Below are 20,663 nucleotides of genomic sequence, written 5' to 3' on the forward strand. Positions count from 1 at the left end.
TGCTGGCGATACGGTATACTCCGTGATCTGCACAAATTCGGATTGCGGGGTAATTTGCCAATTTTTATAAAAAACTTCCTGCAGAATCGTAGATTCCAAGTCAGGATGGGCAACACTTTTTCTAGGCCTTTCACACAAGAAGAAGGTGTTCCTCAAGGTTGTATTTTGAGTGTGACTCTGTTCCTAGTAAAAATTAACAGCATAGCTAAGTGTCTTCCTCCCAGTGTGAAACACACTCTGTATGTGGATGACTTTCAGATCTCCTGCCAGTCTAGTAACATGGGTTTCATCGAGAGACAGCTGCAAACCTCGCTAAACCGCATAGACAATTGGTCCAAGATCAATGGTTTTACTTTTAATGCAGAGAAGACCTCCTGTATCCACTTTTGCCGAAGGCGTGGTTTGCACCTGGACCCGGAAATTCACCTAAATGGGGTTAAAATCCCAATAGTCAATGAGGCAAAGTTTTTGGGTGTTGTGTTTGACCAAAAACTGACGTTCTTATCACACTTGCGCAATTTGAAGAGTAGATGTTTAAAATCTCTGAACCTTTTAAAGGTACTGTGCTGCTCATCCTGGGGAGCAGACAAATGTTTGATGCTTAGGATATATAGAGCCCTCGTTCGCTCTAAGCTGGACTATGGAAGCGTTGTCTATGGCTCTACGCGAGAATCTACTCTTCGGATGCTGGATCCAATCCACCATCAAGCATTGCGTTTGTGCACTGGTGCATTTCGAACTTCTCCTGTCCAAAGTTTGTACGTGGATGCTTATGAGCCTCCACTATCTCTCAGGAGAGAGCAGTTGTCTCTGTTCTATTATATTAAGCAGAAATCTCAGATTAAATCTTCAGTTGATTGTATAGTATCAGATACTCAGCTGATAAGATTATTTGCAGCTCGCCCAAGTAGTGTCCCTACATTCAGCATAAGAATGGAGAATGTCAGCAGCACGATCGACCTGGATATGGGTAACATTTCACAGCCTGAGCTTTATAGTATATCACCTTGGTCAACTCCTGTGATAAATGTCGATCTTAGCTTAAAGCAATTTCCTAAGGAATCCACCCCAGATTACATGTATAGACAGTACTTTGCTGAAATTCGACATCGGAACAGGAATTTAATTCCTATATACACTGATGGGTCTAAATCGGATGATTACGTTGGGTCAGCCTTTGTCTGTCAGAATGAAATTGTGGCAGAACAAATCGCACCAAATTCCTCCATTTTTACTGCGGAGTTGCAAGCTATTTATTTAGCCTTAAAGTATATAAATAGGAAAGGTCATTGTTGCTGCATGATTTACACTGACTCAGTTAGTGCACTTCAGGCTTTGATCTCGTATGAACCTAGTTTTCACTCCATAGTGATTAAAATTCGTAAGCTGATTTGCCATCTTTTTGCGAGGAATTTCTCTATAAAATTTTGTTGGGTCCCAGGCCATGTAGGTATAAGAGGAAATGAAGAAGCTGACGCAGCTGCAAAGTCAGCAAGACCTTCTCAGCATACAATGTTTATTGAAGGAGGTGACTTGAAGCTAGTTGTTAAAAAACGACTAGAGGAGAGATGGCAAAATGTGTGGAACGTACAAGTCCACAATAAACTACACGAGATCAAACCTGTGATAGAAAATTGGACACAGAAGAAACCCTATGACAGAAGATCTGAGGTCATTCTTACTCGTTTGAGAATTGGACATACTCGACTGACTCATCAATACCTTTTGAAGGGTGATGACCAGCCTGTATGTCAGTATTGCAACTGTAATGTAAGTGTTAAGCACATACTGAGCAATTGCATCGCCTCTGAACGGATTCGTAGGCAGCATTTTGGAAATGCAAGTTTTAAAGAGATTTTGGGCCAGAGGCCAAATGTTGATAAATTATTGAACTTTTTAAAAGTTACAAATATTTATAAAGAAATTTAATTAATTATTTATTTATTTATATCTATATACATCTTGTTGTTACAAAACCCATGCAGTTTAATTGTTGTATATTTTTGTTATTGGTTCTTTGTTTTTTGTTTTGTTGATTTTTATTGTTTATTGTTATTTATGTACATATATATACCATAAGTTGTGGCGCAGCTTGGCCTATGTGGCCCTTGTGCCAATAAACTTTAACCAACCAACCAACCTCAAGACAGATTGGACAGAAATAACGCGTTTCTCGGCGTTTTTTAGCTTTGGTACAAATTCGACATGGCTTTGTCAGATGATGTTTTTTCTGAGTAGATGGGATACTCTGTAAATAGTGGAGCTTCTGCAATTTAATTTTTTTTGAAACTGGTTAAATCTCTTCTCCAATTAACGCTTTGACGAATGCTTCTTTAAACTTTATAAGTTTTATTTTAGAAGAAGTTGCTTTTTGAAAGAGTTTGTGCGCATTATGTATATATATTTCTATAATATGTAATGCAACCTTTTTGGGCCATCCAATAGTCTTTCTTAGAGCTGTGTAGTACGATAGCATTTGATCTGATCGTCAATGCCAGACATTCCATGATTATAATCTCGAATTATATTCGGTTTCATCGAACATTTTCCATTGCGATTGAACACCTCTACCATTTCAACAACGTGCATGTTTGAAATGGTAAGGACTTCTCGTTTGTCTTTCCATTTACATACAGTAACAAAACCATTTCGCTGCCAAATAAACTCCCCCATCCTCACCAAAAATTTTGTCAGATTCTGAATCACTTAGATTAGTGTAGTAATCAAGTTGTTTTTTACTCAGTGGTCTTTTCTTATCCATTTTGAAATATTTATAATTTGATTATAAAAATAAATATGAAATAACACACTCAAAAAAGACGTAATGTGATGTGTTCGCCTCTATATCTGATTTATTACTAATGAATTTAGACGCACATCTCCGATTGGCTGTAGCGAAGTGACAGGACGAATCGTGTCTGTGCACGAATTAACTCGTAGTTTGGCTTTAGCAAAGAGCTTTCTGTTACATAAGCCAACTACGAGATAATTCGTAATACCTTTATTTTAAGAAAAACACATTCTTTATGCTATTTGATTATTACTATATACTCTGATTAGAGTTTTTAATAATATAATATAATTAAATTAAGTTGGCGTTTTACAACAGAATCCTAAAAAGTCACGTGGCAGTCAACGTGTTAAAAATCACGTAACTCCAGGTTTGTGTAAGTTGAGGTATTACTGTCTTGTAAAATCCATAATTTTGTAATCCAAAATGTTTTTGAATATTTATTCTCCATCAGTCATATTTGTTGAAACTGCATAATATATAAACAAGTTTTAAACACTCTTTTTAATTAGAATAAGGCTAAAACTACCTTTCAGATTATAAATTATAAAAATACTAGAAATTTCCCTGTCAAGCATGACAATGCTTTTTATCAGAAAGTAGCAGTTGAGATAGAGTAGAGATTTCAAGAAATTCAAGAAGAGTTGCTGTTTCTGCAGTCCTTGACAATACCATTCTTACTCGATGTTGTTCAAGTCAAACTTCATGACCTTTCAGGGGTCTTGGATGTTCTTAATCTTAGATCTAAAATTTGCCTAACCAATTTTACTCTTATGTTTTCCCCTAGGTGTTTTTTTTTTAATAATAAAATAGCGAATCTTTTTAAACCCACATTAATAAAACAAAGATGAATTGTATGTACGTTAGTTAGATTTATTAACACTTTCTAAATAACAGGCTCGTTAGACCGTTATTTCCAACTGTATAACAGAACGTCACGTGGTCACTATGGAAACATTTTTAAAAATTTGTTATAGAAGTGACGCAATATGGTTATCTTAATATGCCATTTGCCAAAATATTTAAAAATGTAACTTAAGGGAAATTTCCTTGTCAAGCATGAACATCACGAGGTCACTGATGTCACTGCAGTGTAAGTGTGATCACCAATCATTAAATCTATAAAACGTTTATTCTAAAGCTGACATTTTTGCAAAATAAGTAGCCTATACTTTTTGTTAGAACATAAAATTAATATAACCAAAATTTCATCTGGATTGGACAAAAATTACAGGAGTTGTAAGAAATTCACACACTGATGACGGCTTTTATATTAATGATTTCTTAAGTTACATATTTATAATTTTTGAAGTGATAATTTTCCATCATTTGTTAATTCAAATATTATGTGAAAAATGATAGTATTGTAAAAAAATATTGTATCATTCCATTATATTTACTGATGATAAATAAATATCTTAAGAAATTTTTTATTCTGAAATATTTTATGTCTGTTTTTCTATCTCATTTTAGTTTAATAAAAAACACAACTAATGAATAATAAATGTTTTTCTTACTTTATTATACATAACTTAATAATAAATAAATATTTGTTTTCCAGATACTTCGAAGGCATTATGAATGTATTAAAAAAATACTTGATGCATTAGCTATGATGGATATATTGACAGCAGAACAAAAATTATTGTTAAATCAAAAACTATCACAGTGAGTATTAATTTTTATTTTTTTCTTCCTTCAAAAATTTAAAATATATTATTAATACTATTATTACAAGTTTCATTAAATACTTTTAAGGTATTAAAATATAAATTATGTTTTTGATTGAATACTCTGTATTTAATTATATGTACTTATTTTGTTAATAACTTGACTTAATATTTTGTTCTTACGTGTACTCGTACCATTTAAATCATATATTTCTAGTTTTTACAAGAATACATATACATGTGAATTTACAGTTAATGTCAAATTAATAAATTTAAAATTTTTTAAAACAGTTATTTCTTTTATTGTAAACATACTTGGAAATTTCTTTAGTATAACATAGATATATAATGCAAATTTAATATAATAGTTTATAAATGTATTCATTTTTGTAATTCTTATAAGCATTCTCAGAATGTTTTAAATTGTTAAAAATAAATATGTTCTTCCAAATGGTTTGTGAACTTTTAGTTAATGAATTATGAAGAATGTTTAAATAATTAATTTTCTGTATTTTCATCTTGCCAAAAGACTCAACAGCATTAGGACTATTTATTCAAAAATTCATTACATGTTTTGGCTTACTCCCTTATCATATTAATGGAGATCAGACGAATAGTTTGACTGATGTCTGTTACAGAAGTACCATACAGGTGAATTTTAACAAATCATTCATTTTCCCCAAAGATCTCAATCATGCAATATTAATTTACAAATTTAAAAGATATTCCAATGAAGCATTATTATATAGTAACATTTTCCAATGTAGGGTATGCTAAGCACTTTCAAAGATATTCAATAAAAAAGAAATCTCCTCCAAATATAATTTTCAATCGGGAATTTTTTTTTTAAAGTGAAATAAGTTTATACACAGGTGATTTCAAAAAATGTTTAGACCCAAGTCCATAAAAGCTGATAACTTTATTTTACTTTTTTAAATGAGATTTATATTTATGCATTTCAGAACTGTGTCCAGTTACTTTAGTTAATTTTTTTTCCTTCTTGACTAACTAAATACCTATATTACTAAGATAAATGCCATGATATTTTAAACTATAAGTTAATAATTAAAATCACTGATTATAGAGAAACTGTTAAAAACCATTTGACAGTGTTTTTTAACTATTTTTAATTTATAGGTAATTGTAGTATGCTATTTTTTCATGTCCATAAATCCTGAAATTTTTCTTTTTGTGAAAGTGGGTTTATGGATTAGAAAGGCTGGGAATCACTGATATCATGTAGAATATATTATTTGCAATGTTTTTTTTTATTAGAAAATAATTTTATAATTAATTAAAAACTATGAACAGATATGTGAAATGAATATTGGAAAGTAAAATGAATTGAAGGGAAAAAAACCAATGCTAAGCTCTAAATTTCTAATTTTTCTAGAAAATCAAGTTTAAACCTAGAAGACAGTACCAAATTTCAGCAATGTAAACAAGAATTTTACTCTAACAAGTATGTATGGCTTGTTTTTATTTTCTGTTTAAATAAATAAATTAAAAATATATCTTTTTAATCATAATTACAATATGTAGATTCTAGCTGTATATTAATCATTTTAGGTATTGGAATAACTTGCTCAGTAAAAGGACACGTTAAAATAAAAATTTGTATAACTTAGAAATTCATAAATTATATTTTATAATGATTCTTTGTCTTTACTACTATTTCTCCCATATCATTTTTAACAACTGCTAGTACATAAAGTTAAATATATCATCTAATTTAAAGTAATGTATTGCAAGCAATTGTTAATTAAAAATTAATATTTAATGTTTAAAGCACTGGTTAAGACTGATAATGATTGAACATTAGTCAAATATAGAGACTTAGTGTGAAAAGATAGAAATGAATGAAAATGATAATTCAGACCAAAACTTCAATCATACTAAGCCATGTTTTATAGTTTTGTTTTAACTTGTTTGTTTTTGGGGAATGCTAGTTTCAATAACACTAGGTGACTATTTTCCATATTTATTATTAAACTAAGTGGATTCAACAGTATTTAAATAATATTTTTGAGTTTTTGAGGGAAAGTGATAGTTGTGACATTTAAAAATTATCCAATGTGCATGAATACATAAGGCACTATTTTCACAGATCTTACTGGAGTAACTTCTTGCCATATTACTATAATTTCAAGCAGATATGCTGTAGATTATCTGTGTTAATAAAATTTGCAAGGGAGGTGTGGGTTAAATGCTGATATTAAATTCCACTAGAAAGTGAAGTTAGTTAGAAAGAAAATTATTCATGCTATACGAATGGCTAGAATATCAATAATAAAATTATTTTCTGTTTAATTTTTTGAGTTCATTTTGTTGTTGTTGTTGTTGGATGAAGGAGATTAATTATAAAATAAAAACAATAACTTGTATTTATTTTTATACTTAATTCATATACAGTTGATCTTGTCTATCTCAAATGTCATGAGAATGAGGAAAAAACTTGAGATACAATTCCGAGATATAAAGGTTTCTACACAGTAAACTGTAATAGGTATGATTGGAGGTATGGTGTTTTATTAAATTAATACAATAGCAAGTAAAGTACTGTGCATGCCTGTAGGGGTAGGATTTCCATACCTGCCATTAGGTATATTTAACATTTTTGACATACCTTAACAGAAATAGATTGTCAACAGTTTGTGGTGCCCAACTTTCTTTAACCAATAAGATATAAGACAAACTTGTAGCCAATGAAAGAGAAGCAGTGTTAACTGCAACTATGTCTATATTGCAACCACAACTTATGCAAAATGTAGTTGCAGAGTTTTGAATTTGTAATTGACACTTCAGTCCGTAATTTGAAATATAGTGGTTTTAGGAAAAAATTATTTGAGATAAACATGGAAAATATATTAAATTTAGGGGAAAATAAATTTCAAGATAAATAGATTTTTGAGATAAACATGTGTGAGATAGACAGGTTCAATTGTAATTGTGACAATTCATAAAGATTTGCAATAATAGGGGTAATGAGTGCGTACAGGTGACTTTCTTGTATTTCACAGGCTTTTTCGATGGCCACTTTTCCATTAAGGCTAAGTACTGTATCATACACAATGTGTCATTAAACTGTCAGTCAATGTGTTCTTTGGCAAAGACAGTACACAAGTGCACATTTGTGTGTACACCACTGTACTAAAGTGTTGTCTTTTGCTATCGCATACTTGGGTTGAAAGTTATTTAATGTTTTAAATTTCATATAAATGTTTTTTTTAATTAATGTAAAATGGATGGATTTTTACATTAGAATTTAAAAAATAAAGCAGAAAGGTAATGACCTCTTTAGTTTAAATTTTAATTATTTTGAATTAAATTTATTATTAAAATAAAGTTATTAAATTAATTCAAAAATATTGTAATAGTTAACATTAGTATAAGATAGCAGTCTAACCACTTACCTTTAGAAAAAACTGTTATATTAATTATTAATAGTTAGCTAAACTATAGTTTGAATAATCCAGAAATTAATATGATCATAAAATATTTTGGTCTGGTTGTTTGTGTATCTACAATGATTTTATTTTTAATTGAAATGAATATTTGAATTATTTAGATGGCAACTTCTAAGCTGTGTGACTGTTACATTGGCACTGCAATAGCTAGCAGTGCCCAAATCAGGACTTACACCACCTGTAACTTTAGGTACACAGGAACCTTCTAACTAATTATTGTGTGATCAGTCACATATGAGGGAATGAAAGGGTTCAGGATAGGGGAGTCAAGAGACAGAGCATGTTATACAGTGGGTGATCGGTTAACGAACATAATTCATTCCAAATTGTTTGTTAACTGATAATCAATTTACCAGAGATTTTTCTGGGATTTAATTAATTTGTTCTGCAGATCCCAAAAAATAAATAAAAAATTATATACTTTCTTACTATGTTTATTTACATGTAATAACAAACTAAAAGCAATCTCTCCATTTTATCATGGATGGCACATCTTTGTTTCTCAGATGTGATTTTTGTTACTCCTTTATCTGTTTGAGTCTTTTTGATTATATCTTTCTTAGCTAAGATTGTATCTACTATAGACCTATTGAAGTCATCTGCCTACAATATCAGACATCTGCCCACTCTCTACATTGGGTATTATCTGTTGCTTAGTTTCTATAGTGAACACAGTTCTTGACACTTCACTCTTTTTAGGCTCCATAATATTATCAGTTTTTAAATGAAAAATTCAGGAAAGCACTTACAAAAATTCACGGAACAGAAATCAACTGGTCCAAAAAATGATTATGGAATGAGACTTTCACAGTTGTATACATAAACTATTCAGAGAAGCCATTGAAATATTAAAATGTTAAATGCAGCGTTGCTGCTTCCTGTGTTTGTTCTGTCATGTGTTCATTATCCGAACATGTGTTTGCTGTCCGATCATCAAAATCTTTCACAAAAGTGTTTGTTGTCCAATTTGTTTTGCAGTTCAAACTGTTTGTTAACTGATCACCCACTGTACTTTAAATTTTAATTTTTTTTTCATTTAATTAAATAAAATGTAGATTAATAAACTTGAAGCTTTTGAGTATATATTTCAAAGCAAAATTGATAACATATATAACATGAATATTTAATCTAAATGTTTTGGATAAGCAAATATTCTGAAATTTATTCATTGATTAAACAGTTAAGAGTTTAGATAAATGTTTTGGGCAGATTGACCTGAAGCATGGCTGTCAATATGCCCAGAAATGTTTGAACTGTTATAGACTTGCTGGAAAAATAAGGTGGTTTTGTTGTTAATATCAACCAATTCCAATTTGTATTCTCAATTTGTTTCAAGTAAAATTTATAATGCAAACTTAATGATGATGGTAATGAGTGTAATAATAAAAGTTTTGTAACATAGTCTATATCCTGTGAAACAACAGTACACTTTTATGGAACCTTTAGTATTTTATAAGAATTTTTGTTGCTGGAATATAAATTGTGGGCATGTGAGTATACAGGCATCATATGCTATCCTGTGACAAATTTGCCTATAGATTTTGCAGCTACCACTCTAGATTTATCACTTTGTAGATTAAGCTGGTACCCTCATCTGGTTTTACAAATGCTTGTTGGATGACAAATCTGGAGACTGGGAAGACCAAGGAGGCAGGGGCAATGTGATAGACATTCTTGGGAAAATCTTGGCTTTGTGTGGCCAAGCATTATCTTGCTGGAAAATGGCTGTTTTCATCTCTGTGATGAAAGCATCACATCAGGGTGTAAAGTACTATTTTTTTTAGTAGCTTAGGAAACCGACTATAATTACGGTCAGTAAAACTTCCGTTAACCTAACGGGTACTTTACGCGGATTCGAGATTAGTTTGCCAGGCCTGGGCTTTTAAGCGTGCACCGAAAAATTAGTAATAATAACGACAAATATCAAGTCAGATCAAAAGTTCAGATATATTTAATTAGCAGCTAGAATGTACTACGTACAAATATCAATAATTCCAAACAAAATTTATTAACGAAAATCAACAAGTCAACCCGACAATAAACTTAGCTACTTAGCTTAACTTAATATTAATTTCCCCTTTGAAAATTCGACAATCAAATACTTAGAAACTATGAACAAAATCTCTTGCTAATTAAACGTCTATCCGTCACCTCACTATACGAAGAAACTATTTCCTCAATCCCTTCGATATCATCAAATCGTCAATCGAACTCCTCTTTAGCACCTTGGATCGTCCAATTATCAATCTGGACTTCTATCAGAAAATACTTCGCTTTCGAATCTACCTCGCTCTCACAGTCGCCTCGATTTGGAATTCACCTCTGTTTGGAAATCACCTCTCCTTCTTCGGTTAACGTACGGGTTTTATACTGTGAGGTGACGTCACACTTGAGCTGGGTTACTCCTCTTATTTAAATACTTAGTTGCTAACATTAACTTTCTTTTCTGGCAGCTTTAAGTTTCCGACAAAGCTTATAAATCGTTTACAAAATATTTATCATAATTTTCTGGGATGTTTAAGATGGTTTATCAAGTATTTCTCTACTAGTGATTGTGGGGACTCCCCCCTCCATTTTTTTTCTGCGGACTGTTACTTTTGCCGGGTAGCACAAGTGCGCAAGATTTTTCCTACGGCGCTTATTTCTCCGTGAGTTGTTTTATCTTCATTTTTCATTACTAACCAGAGAGTGGTGGGGAACCTTCATCCTAAATAAACATAAGCCCCAAACAAAAGATAATAAAACAGAAATAATAATAAAATAAAAATAACGTTCGGACTCAGTTCCTTACAAGGGTGCAGAATTTCCTAAATACACTGCTGCACCATAAATAGTCATCCATAGTAGTGAATCAAGGGCTGTCATGAGAGATGGCTCCCCAAAATAGCATGCTAGCAGTGGGGACGGGACAGTGTGACAGTCAACAGTAAAAGTTGAAGTACTCACCAGTTATTTTCTATACAATTGTCATTTGTTTCCAAACAGAACCAGGATTTGTTACTAAAGATGATATGCTTCTAGTCTGTAGCAGTTCATGTTTCTGTCACAGCACCATTGATGATGATTATATGCTAATGACAGGACATGCAATGGTTGCTAATGCATGCATGTTTGCCTCTGCTAGTTGCCTGCCAGTGGTATAGGAAGAGTTAGAGTTCTGTAATGAGGTTTCCCTCTGTTTCTAGATAGTAGACAAAGGCATTGTAGCTGTTTGTGTTTGTCTCATGATCAGACAAATGATCATCTGTCCTGGTGGTCTGTCTGGAGCATCCAAAGCTTGCTTGCCATGTATGTGCACTTTTACTTAGTCACTGCTTTCAACACACCTCTTTCAGATCAAAATGGTCCAGGTGGCAGGCAATTTGGCAAAATGATTATCTCGTTTCTCCCTGCCTGATGTGGCCTTTCTCAAACTTTGTCAGCTGTTTATAATGTCTATATGAGTCATATAGGCATGTCCAAAGTTCAAAGACTTCCAAACAATGGGTACACTGAAAATTCTGATTCAGTAGCCATTGCTAGCATTTTTGTAAGATACTGGTCTAGCAATTTTAAGACACCAGTGGCATTATTTAGCATAGAATTGGATCAATCATTTACATACACTTGTGAGATATAGCTGTGTTGACTTCTGCAGTAATCAGACAGTTGAAGACCTGAGTGGATGAAGTCAGTCTCTCTCATACCACCATCAAAGATCTCAGATATTAAATGATATTGTAACACTAGGTGACAGAATATTTTGTGAATATATTTACACCAAAATAATTACATAATAAAAACTTAATGTTTTGAGTGAATTAATGTTTTTGTAACATAACACCTTTATCCATTCGTGTCTTCAATTCTATCTGGATATGTAAGTTTTTTGTCAATGAGTGTATTCTATTAATAAATATTATATATTCTAGACTCTTTATGCTTTTTACTTCCTCTTTTTTTTAGGAAATATGTATTTATTTATATGCTTTATTTTTTTAGTAATTAACCTCTGAATATTAAACACATTAATTTTATTTTGAATAGAAAACAAGACTTAAATTTGCCATCAACATCTACTGGTAATTTAGTAAGATTTGATTCAAACTCTAGTGATGACTCAAGGTAAGTTAAAGTATGTGTTTCAATTATAAATTTTAGAAGAAAATTAATAAATAAGAATTCTTGTTTGAAAGTTATTTTCTTTAAATTGTTTCAAAAAAATGAAACTTGAGACTTTTATAAATACTGTTTCTAAAACTTGCAAAATTTATTCAGATTATTTAACAAGAATACAAAACTATAATAATAATAATTTATTCCAATATTTTTAGTTTATTCTTAAGGTGACAAAAAATTGTTTTAGTTTTATTTATATGTATTATTTATAGTCTAATAATAAAACAACTGCTAGAGTTAATTACATTTTATCTGTAGCATCAAAATAGCTTTTAGCAGGCCTCGGAGTCGCTCACTTTTCTCACTTGTACTCACTTTTCTGAAGTATCCTCACTTTTCTCACTTTTCAGGTCATTTTCTCACTTTTCTCACTTTTTTGGTCATTTTCACGTGCTTAATTAAGATGTGGGGCAAACCAAAAATAATTTTAAAGCCAAACGAATTGCCGAATTATCGGACTATCAGAATAGAATTTTTTAGAAGAAAATACGCGGCCCTGAGCAGACTCAAAATTGCAACTGCCCGCTCAGTGTCGTTAGGTTATAGAAAACAAAAATTTATTTAACGTATTTAAAAAAATCTTTTATGCACTTAAAAAACCCCTCTCATTACAAATTCAGAAGCCAGTGTTGAGTAAAGTTATGTACTCATGCCATATTTTCATTATTCGCCAAAATCTACCTTATCCGAATTGCATTTCCTTCTACAGAGTTTAAAAATAAGTATTCTAAGCATCCCTGCAGTTTTGGCTGTTTTCTAAGAAAATCACTAAAGTCCTTTTGCAGGGGAAAGCACATTACGCAGAGGGATTAATCTCTCAAGCTGACAACACTGCTGCCGCTTTTAAATTCAAAATATATAATTATTAAAATTAACACGAGATAGTAGCGTAACCTCCTACCACTAAAAAAGATTTCGTTTCTGACCATTTAGTTATCCTGGTTATAGCCCAATAATTTGGCAGATTATTTGGTTTTAATTAACAATCGGGTTATGGAGTTGTCGTTTACAAAAATATTTTTTTACTTGATTTATCTTTAAATAATTTCATAAACTTGAGTTTAATAAAATTACTTTAATGATTTCATAGCATATTGTTAACGTTAAATCACATCTACATCTTCCCATAAATGTATGTTTAAATTGACTACAAGTATAATTATTCCATATAGTAAGTGTTATTTTCATAAAATGTGTGATTACTTTGCTTGTGAAATATCCATTTTTTAATCTTCTCTTATGCCGATTATAATTGTGCATTAATTGAGAGACTAAAAAAGTAAACGAAAATGTAAATTCATATTTACATATAAAATTTACCAAATAAATTAAAATATTCGAAGTGTTGTAAAAAGTACAACACGTAATTGCTTGTGAGAAAGATTTTCACACGCTTCCCAAAGGTTAACAACTTTGCAACGATGTTGGTTTTTATTCATCTGCAGGAAAAAGTTTTTTGTTATTTATGAAATCATTAATAAAATATTATTTTACTTATATTATTTGGAGTATATTTATTTCAGATTTATTATTTTATTTGGAAATCAATATTTACACATCTCGAAGCATTAAAAAATAAACAGTTTCTGATAATGATAAATATCCGAGAATAGCCAAATTAGTGAAATCAGCATCGAAAATCCCGTTCCCATGAATGAGAGGATCAATTTTATGCCGGGCACTTTCTCCTGATAGAGCATCAGTGTTGGAAAGAATGCTTAATTCACTTTTGATTGTTAAGGAGGGACTAAACATGTATGACCAAAGCCCACACCTTGTACCTATTGCAAAGGACGACTGAAATTAGCTTCCTCGGTGCATGGAAATTATCAAGAACGATTGGAAAATGAAAAGAAGTTAAAAGAATAAGAGAAACGGAAAAAAGAGCACAGAAATGTTTTGAAGAACAACAAAAGAAAGCTGTTCGTAACATGAAGATTATGGAACGGCAACTGAGTTTAAACCAGAAAAATGTAGAAGAAAATGAAATACATGCGACAGTCTAAGTTTTGTTAGAAGCAGCAAACAAAAAAACTGGAGAAGGCTATTAACAGCAAGAACATGAATGAAGTACAAGCAGCACGTGTGATGCTTATTAGTGTTAAGTGTTCAAAAGCAAGAGGAAGCGAAATAGAAGGAAGTTGATAACATGCAGAATAATCTTAATAAAAGAACATCATCTTTCATGACTGATTATTTACAGAAGCCAAAGACTTTTCAAGTATTCATGGTTTACTGAAAATACAAAAGCCACTGATTATCGGGAAACAGAAAAAAAAAAACGCGATATAACCGAGTAATAAAAATTCTGGGCTTTTACTAAACAGATTATACATGCTATGGAATCTCTGTTCTTTCATCAGCAAGTGTTTCTGATATAAAATAAGCTTAGTTTTTCAATCCTGAATTTTATTCGTAGGTTATATCGAATTACCGGTAATTGACGTTTACGTAAACATCGAAACCATGAACGCCCATTTAGCATTGTTTCTTTAACAATGACATTGAAAGACAAATACTGTCGATATAAAAACATCAATTGCGATTTTATTATACAGTACTATATAAATCGCTTATTAGAAATTCGTGTAGTTTATATTTTTCAATAAAAATTATAAATGCTGTAATTGAAAATTTAAAAAAAATGAATATTGAATATATAATAGAACATCAAAACTTATAAAATTACAGAGTAAAAATTCTCTAAAAAGCAAAATGAAGTTACTACTGTATAAAAATTTTAGAAGTTTTCGTTCAGAATCAGAGAGATCTTTTCCTTACACGTTATGCGGTGAATTCGAAATTTCACACCTTTATGTGAATTGACGCAATACCGTTAATTCACATAAATGTATGAAATTTCGAATTCACAGAAACTTGTAAATGAGGAGACTGTACTTAAAACTAATAAATAAACAACTTTTATATCAAAAGGAAACAAATGACAATCGATCTATCCACCTGTTCTGCATATTTAGCTCTTTCTCGTATTTCGTTGCAAATAGAAATTCAGTGGTAATTGGTAATTTAAAATTAATTGACTCAAATGCTTTTAAAATTTAGGGGACCAAAAAAACGCGATATAACGAGTGGCTACTATATTACAGTATATACAGAAATTTTTAAAATGTGTTTAACCATAACAGAATAAAAAGAAATAACAATTTTTACTGCTGTTTTGCTGAGTTTTCCTTCTGTGTTTTCACTTTGTTTTGTCACTATTGCACTCACTTTTTATTCACTTTTTCTGTATTTCAACTCACTTTTCTCACTTTTTCAAAGGGGAAATAGCACTCCGAGGCCTGCTTTTAGTTAATTGCTAATTTGCATAACTAACAAACTGCAGTTCAGATTAAACTTGATTAGAATTGCATTCCACAGATGATAAATTTATAATTACTATTCCCAAATTTACTTGAGAAATAACAACTATTATTTGAGAAATAAAACAAGCAAAATGATAGAAATTTAGTTATTCAGCATACACTTTAAACTGCATTATGTGTAAAAAAATATTGAGTTTTGTCTCATATTCTGTTTCTCTGCTTTACTTATTTATAATTACATCTACAATGCACTAATAATGTAAATAAAAGAAATGGAGACAAACAGATTGTATGAGAAAATACCTTCTAAACGTGAATTATTCACACAAAATTCAATAATTGATTTATTTTATATTTTGTGTTTTGTTAAAACTTTTTAAATTAATATTTCTAGATCTTAAGTTTTAAATAAGTTTTGCCCAATTATAAGCCAAATCTGAATTAAATTTAAACAGTTTGAAAAGAAAAAATCTTTCATATTTTATACTTTATTTTGAAGTATTTATTCCATGAAATATCAATATTTAATAGTGACAATGCTGGAATTAAAGTAAGTTATCAAAAATCACCAATTTCATATAATGTTGAAAACCATTACCATCATAAAAATTTAAAAATAATGATTAGCCTTCTATTTTGTTGATTTCATGAAAGACAAGAACCAGCATGTTCCTATTCTAGCTCTTTCCCTGTTAAATTTACAGTCTGTTACAGAAGTATAGAACACCATAAATTTTGAGTTTTTTCAAAATAAATTTTGAAATTATTACTAGAAATAATAATAATTATTTTTCAGGTTTTTTTACATTTCATAAAGCAGCATAAATTTTTTTCACAAATATTCATTTTTTGATGTGTTACAAAGATATAGGTACACCACTTAGTCTCTTAAAAATTAATTTATCATAATAATAATTAAAAAATATTACCACTATGTTAGATGTTATCATTTTTAACTATCCTGGTGGCTTCTTTGAATGTTTTATTTAATGTAATATAAACATGTTCAACAATGCCTCGTGGAACTGTACTTCAGGAGCAAGAAATGCATAAAATTTATTGAGTGGTTTAAGCAAGTCTGAGGCAGATTGCTGCAGCTGTGAATAGATCTACGAATGCTATTCTAAACGTTTTGCAACAAGGTGAAAATTACAGGTAAAAAAGGAATTCAGGACGGCCTAAACATTCAAGAATGAGAAACAAGTTTTGAAGCTTATAACTAATAAAAACATGTCAACAAGACAAGCTGTTGCTGAATTACCAGTAAATGTTCAGTATCTCATGCTTCTGTTTGGAGAATTTTAAAAAACAATGACAATGTAAAATATTTAAAAATGAAGTTGAAACCACTTTTAACAAATCAATGCATTTAAACTGGGCTAAAGACAAGATAGGATGGACTGAAGAATGGCAAGAAATAATGTTTAGTGATGAGAAAAGTTTAATTTAGATTGCCCTGATGGGTTTTCATATTATTGGCATGATTTAAGAAGAGAATGCAGAGTTAAAATAAGCTGGCAACAAGGGGATGGGTCTGTAATGATTTGGAGTGGTTTTGGACAGAGAGGTAAAACTGATTTAATATTTGTTGACAAAAATATGAACTCAGAAAAGTATCAAGAATTATTGTATAATAATATGATTACATTTGGCGCATTAATTGGAGGTGAAATTTATTTGGTTCATTAAATATTTTATGTAAAATCCAAATAATCTATTGGAGAGAGATGATAAACATTGTCTAAACATAATGTCGTCATTCTTGAATTTAGATGTGTTACTGTTCCCTAAACCATGGGAGAAACAACACATGCTATAACCTGCAGTCATTACTGACAACAGTGCTACATCTGTTATACATTGTTAGTTTCAAGTTTAAAAAAACTCTTATAATGAAAGTGTTTCTAATTTTAAAATAAATACACATTGTTTAATATCGGAGGCAAGAGAAACAGGAATGAAAAAAAGAAGCAGAATTAATAATTGGAAGAATACAACTGCTAATGAAATTTGACTGCTGCAAGGTATTTTCCTTTTAATGAGTATTATTATAAAAAAAACTGTACTTGCAATATTTTTCAAAAAACTGCTCTTAGATATGCCTATTTTTTAGCAAACTGTGTCAAAGGACAGATTTATATTATTTAAAGTTTTACATTTTTCTAGTAGTACTGATAAAACAAACAAATTGTACAAAATTAGTGAACTGTTAGATTTATTTAAAATTAATTTTAAGAGCACATATGTACCATCATAGAGAATATTGATAGATGAAGGTCGTCTTTTGTGGAAGGATCAACTAGGGTGGAAAATGTTTATTTTACTGAAGAGGGCTAGATTTGGTATAGTGTTTCATTTTTTGTAAGACAAAAACCAGATATGTACCATATATCTCGGCAGATAAGACAACCTTCAGATAAGACGAGGTATAAATTTTTGTCAAAGTTTTATAGTTTTAGCATATATCTGTCCTATAAGATGACCTTCAAACTATTAATGGCCTATGAATTTCGTTTAGATCAGCGATCATTATCTGGATAATGACACTATAGCGTATACAAAATTATGTCCTATTCGTAATTTTTTGAAATAACATCAAATTTTATTTTCTTGCATCTGGCAGCACTGCCTTGTGATTATTGCAAACATTCACACTGGTTCGGGCATTCGAGTAATGACCTTGACTATTCACAAAAAACATCATATGGCCTATTCTATTTTGTGGATTCAACTATCGTCTTATCTGCCGAGATATACAGTATATATAATTTCATAATTTACACTGGGAAGGGAACACAATTTCCCGTAACCCTGACTAATGTCAATCCATCAAAACAATGCTACTCGATATTATCCTCTCTTATAGAAGATCTGCTTGATAAGGATTATTATTTGGGAGTACAATTATTATATACACAAATATACACTAGTACAATTATTATACTAGTGTATATTTATTTGAGTGTTTGGTAAGTCATTCCACTGATGTTATTGGAATGGTCAGGAAGACAAGAAAAGATTTGTTAAAGGACCTGACATTAAATAAATTGAAAAAAGGAGAGACATCAGTTAGGTATAAGGATAAACTGATGCTGTTGAAATGGAGAGATACTAAAGATGTCTAAGCGATGAGCTCCACCTATGATGATTCAATGAATATTGTAAAAACAAAAAGAGGTACAGATAAAATGAAACTGAAGGTGTGCATTAAGCACAAACATCATGTGGGGGTGGATCAAATAACATCAACCACCCCCAATACACGCACCCATCTCAGAAAATAATATAAAAATATATATGAGATTTGTAGACTTGTGTGTACTTAATGCACACATTATCCATAGAAAATTAAAAATGCAATATAAAATATACTAACAATATTCAAATACATAACTCACCAATTACTTGGAATTATTTCTCTTTTTTTATATGTTATAAATAATACAACTCTGTACAAGTACTGGCAATTAAACCGAAACCTTCTACAAACTAGATGGTGTGCATCAGTTTGAGCTGTCATCTGTGTGAGTTCTTGCTTCACATCATCTCTCCCAATTTAAGCTCTGTTAAATTATTAATCATTTTTTAAAAACTAGATATTTTATGTAAATTGAGAATTGACCAATTACTGTAGTACTATTTTTGATGCTATAAGGATTTTCTTAATGGAACAAATTATAAAATTATGAAAAGAATTGTAAAGTTATAGAAAGTAAAAGATAATTGAGGGAAAGTATAGATTTGGTGGAAGAATGGTAATGCAGTTTGCTGATTGGATGAGGCAGAATTTGGAGAAGAAAATAAAGACTGGTAAAAATAATAGTAATAAGGATGTTTCCTAGCTCCAAAAGAGAGAATATTCTAGTGAAAAAGTCTGGGTTCTTAATGTGCCTTTAAATGAAAAAAAAAAAAATTGTAGATTGGGGTTAAGAAGAGGTTAATTAAAAGCTTGAGAGCATAAGAGAAGATGGCTCTTACAGAGGAAGGATACGATAGAAATTTACAACTGAGATGGAAAGATGCAAAGTTAGTGAGAGTTACAATAAGAGAGGGAGAAAATTCCAAATGGATGGAAACCATCTGAATTTTCTAAGATGGTTTAAAAAGAATAGTTGTTAGTAATAATGACTGATGGTTTATTGAATGCTTAAGAGATAATGAGGGGAAGAAAGAAGGAAAAGGGAAATTATGGATGTTAGGGTTGGGATAAGAGTGATATTGGACTCCAAGGAAGAGGACTGAAAGGAAGGAGATAATACTGTTGGGGTTTTATAGCTAGAAAGTAGGGTAGCTTGTAAAAAAAAATATAATGTGAGGACGACAAATTTTTTTTGTGCTAGTAAATAACATGTTAAAAGGATATAATGTTATTTCCGGAAGGATTTTCTTTAATAATATTCATAAGTATATATTTTATTATCCACATAAAATTATATAAATACATACATAATTTCTCTTGAATGTGTGATTTTATTTTGACTGTTAATATTCCCAAAAATTGGCTGTAGGAACTTGAAAGCATTGTGCTAATAAATGCATGAATAATAGTTTTGGTGAATAAGTTGATATAGGAGTTGTTTTACTTTCCAGATATAAAAAAGCATTAATGCATTATATTATAAATGCAAAATTTAATGGGAGAATTCTAAACTGAAGTAGATATTACATCTTAATTTTATAATCTTTGTTCATTAAGAACAACAATGTTTGGCTTATATATGGGCTGATATGCTTTTGTTTTATATCATACTGATTTATTATGACTTATTTTGATTCATTTTTGATAATTTTCAGGGAATACTCTGATTGGACTGAAGACTTGGATATTTTATTTAATTAATTTTTTGTATATTTGAAAAACAGAATTAACAGAGAAAATTATTTTAGTATTAGCAAAAGTTATTTTAAAATAGAAATCATTATTATTTTATAATCGTATTATATTTTTTTTGATTTGTATATAATAAAATTATATAAATTGGATTGTTTCTATTAATAAAGACTGTTATTAATATGTATTGTATATTTATTTAGTTGGGTGACAAGTAGCAGAAAGATAACTAATGCAGATAAATTAAATTTCAATAATAAATATCCAGATCAACACGATAAATATATAAAAGAGGTAAGAGATATAGATAATTACAGAATAGAAAAGATATTGAATAGTTCAAGACATTATAGTTTGTTGCAAATATTAGTCAGTTTATATATAAATTATATTTTATTTAGAAATTATCAATATGTATAA

At 30.3% G+C, this 20,663-nt stretch overlaps 1 protein-coding gene across 1 annotated transcript in view; it reads left to right on the plus strand.

Annotated features, from left to right (window-relative positions):
• LOC136969215 (cellular tumor antigen p53-like) overlaps positions 1–20,663 on the plus strand; it is a 72,817-nt gene extending 52,154 nt beyond the window's left edge. Inside the window, exons 11-14 of the mRNA XM_067263308.1 lie at positions 4,353–4,459; positions 5,855–5,923; positions 11,955–12,032; positions 20,447–20,663. Of these exons, the coding sequence (XP_067119409.1) occupies positions 4,353–4,459; positions 5,855–5,923; positions 11,955–12,032; positions 20,447–20,663 (471 nt within the window). The remainder of the gene's footprint in view (positions 1–4,352; positions 4,460–5,854; positions 5,924–11,954; positions 12,033–20,446) is intronic.

Source organism: Centruroides vittatus, unplaced genomic scaffold (assembly GCF_030686945.1).
Source record: "Centruroides vittatus isolate TY-2023 unplaced genomic scaffold, ASM3068694v2 contig_1758, whole genome shotgun sequence".
NCBI classification, from domain to species: Eukaryota; Metazoa; Arthropoda; class Arachnida; order Scorpiones; family Buthidae; genus Centruroides; species Centruroides vittatus.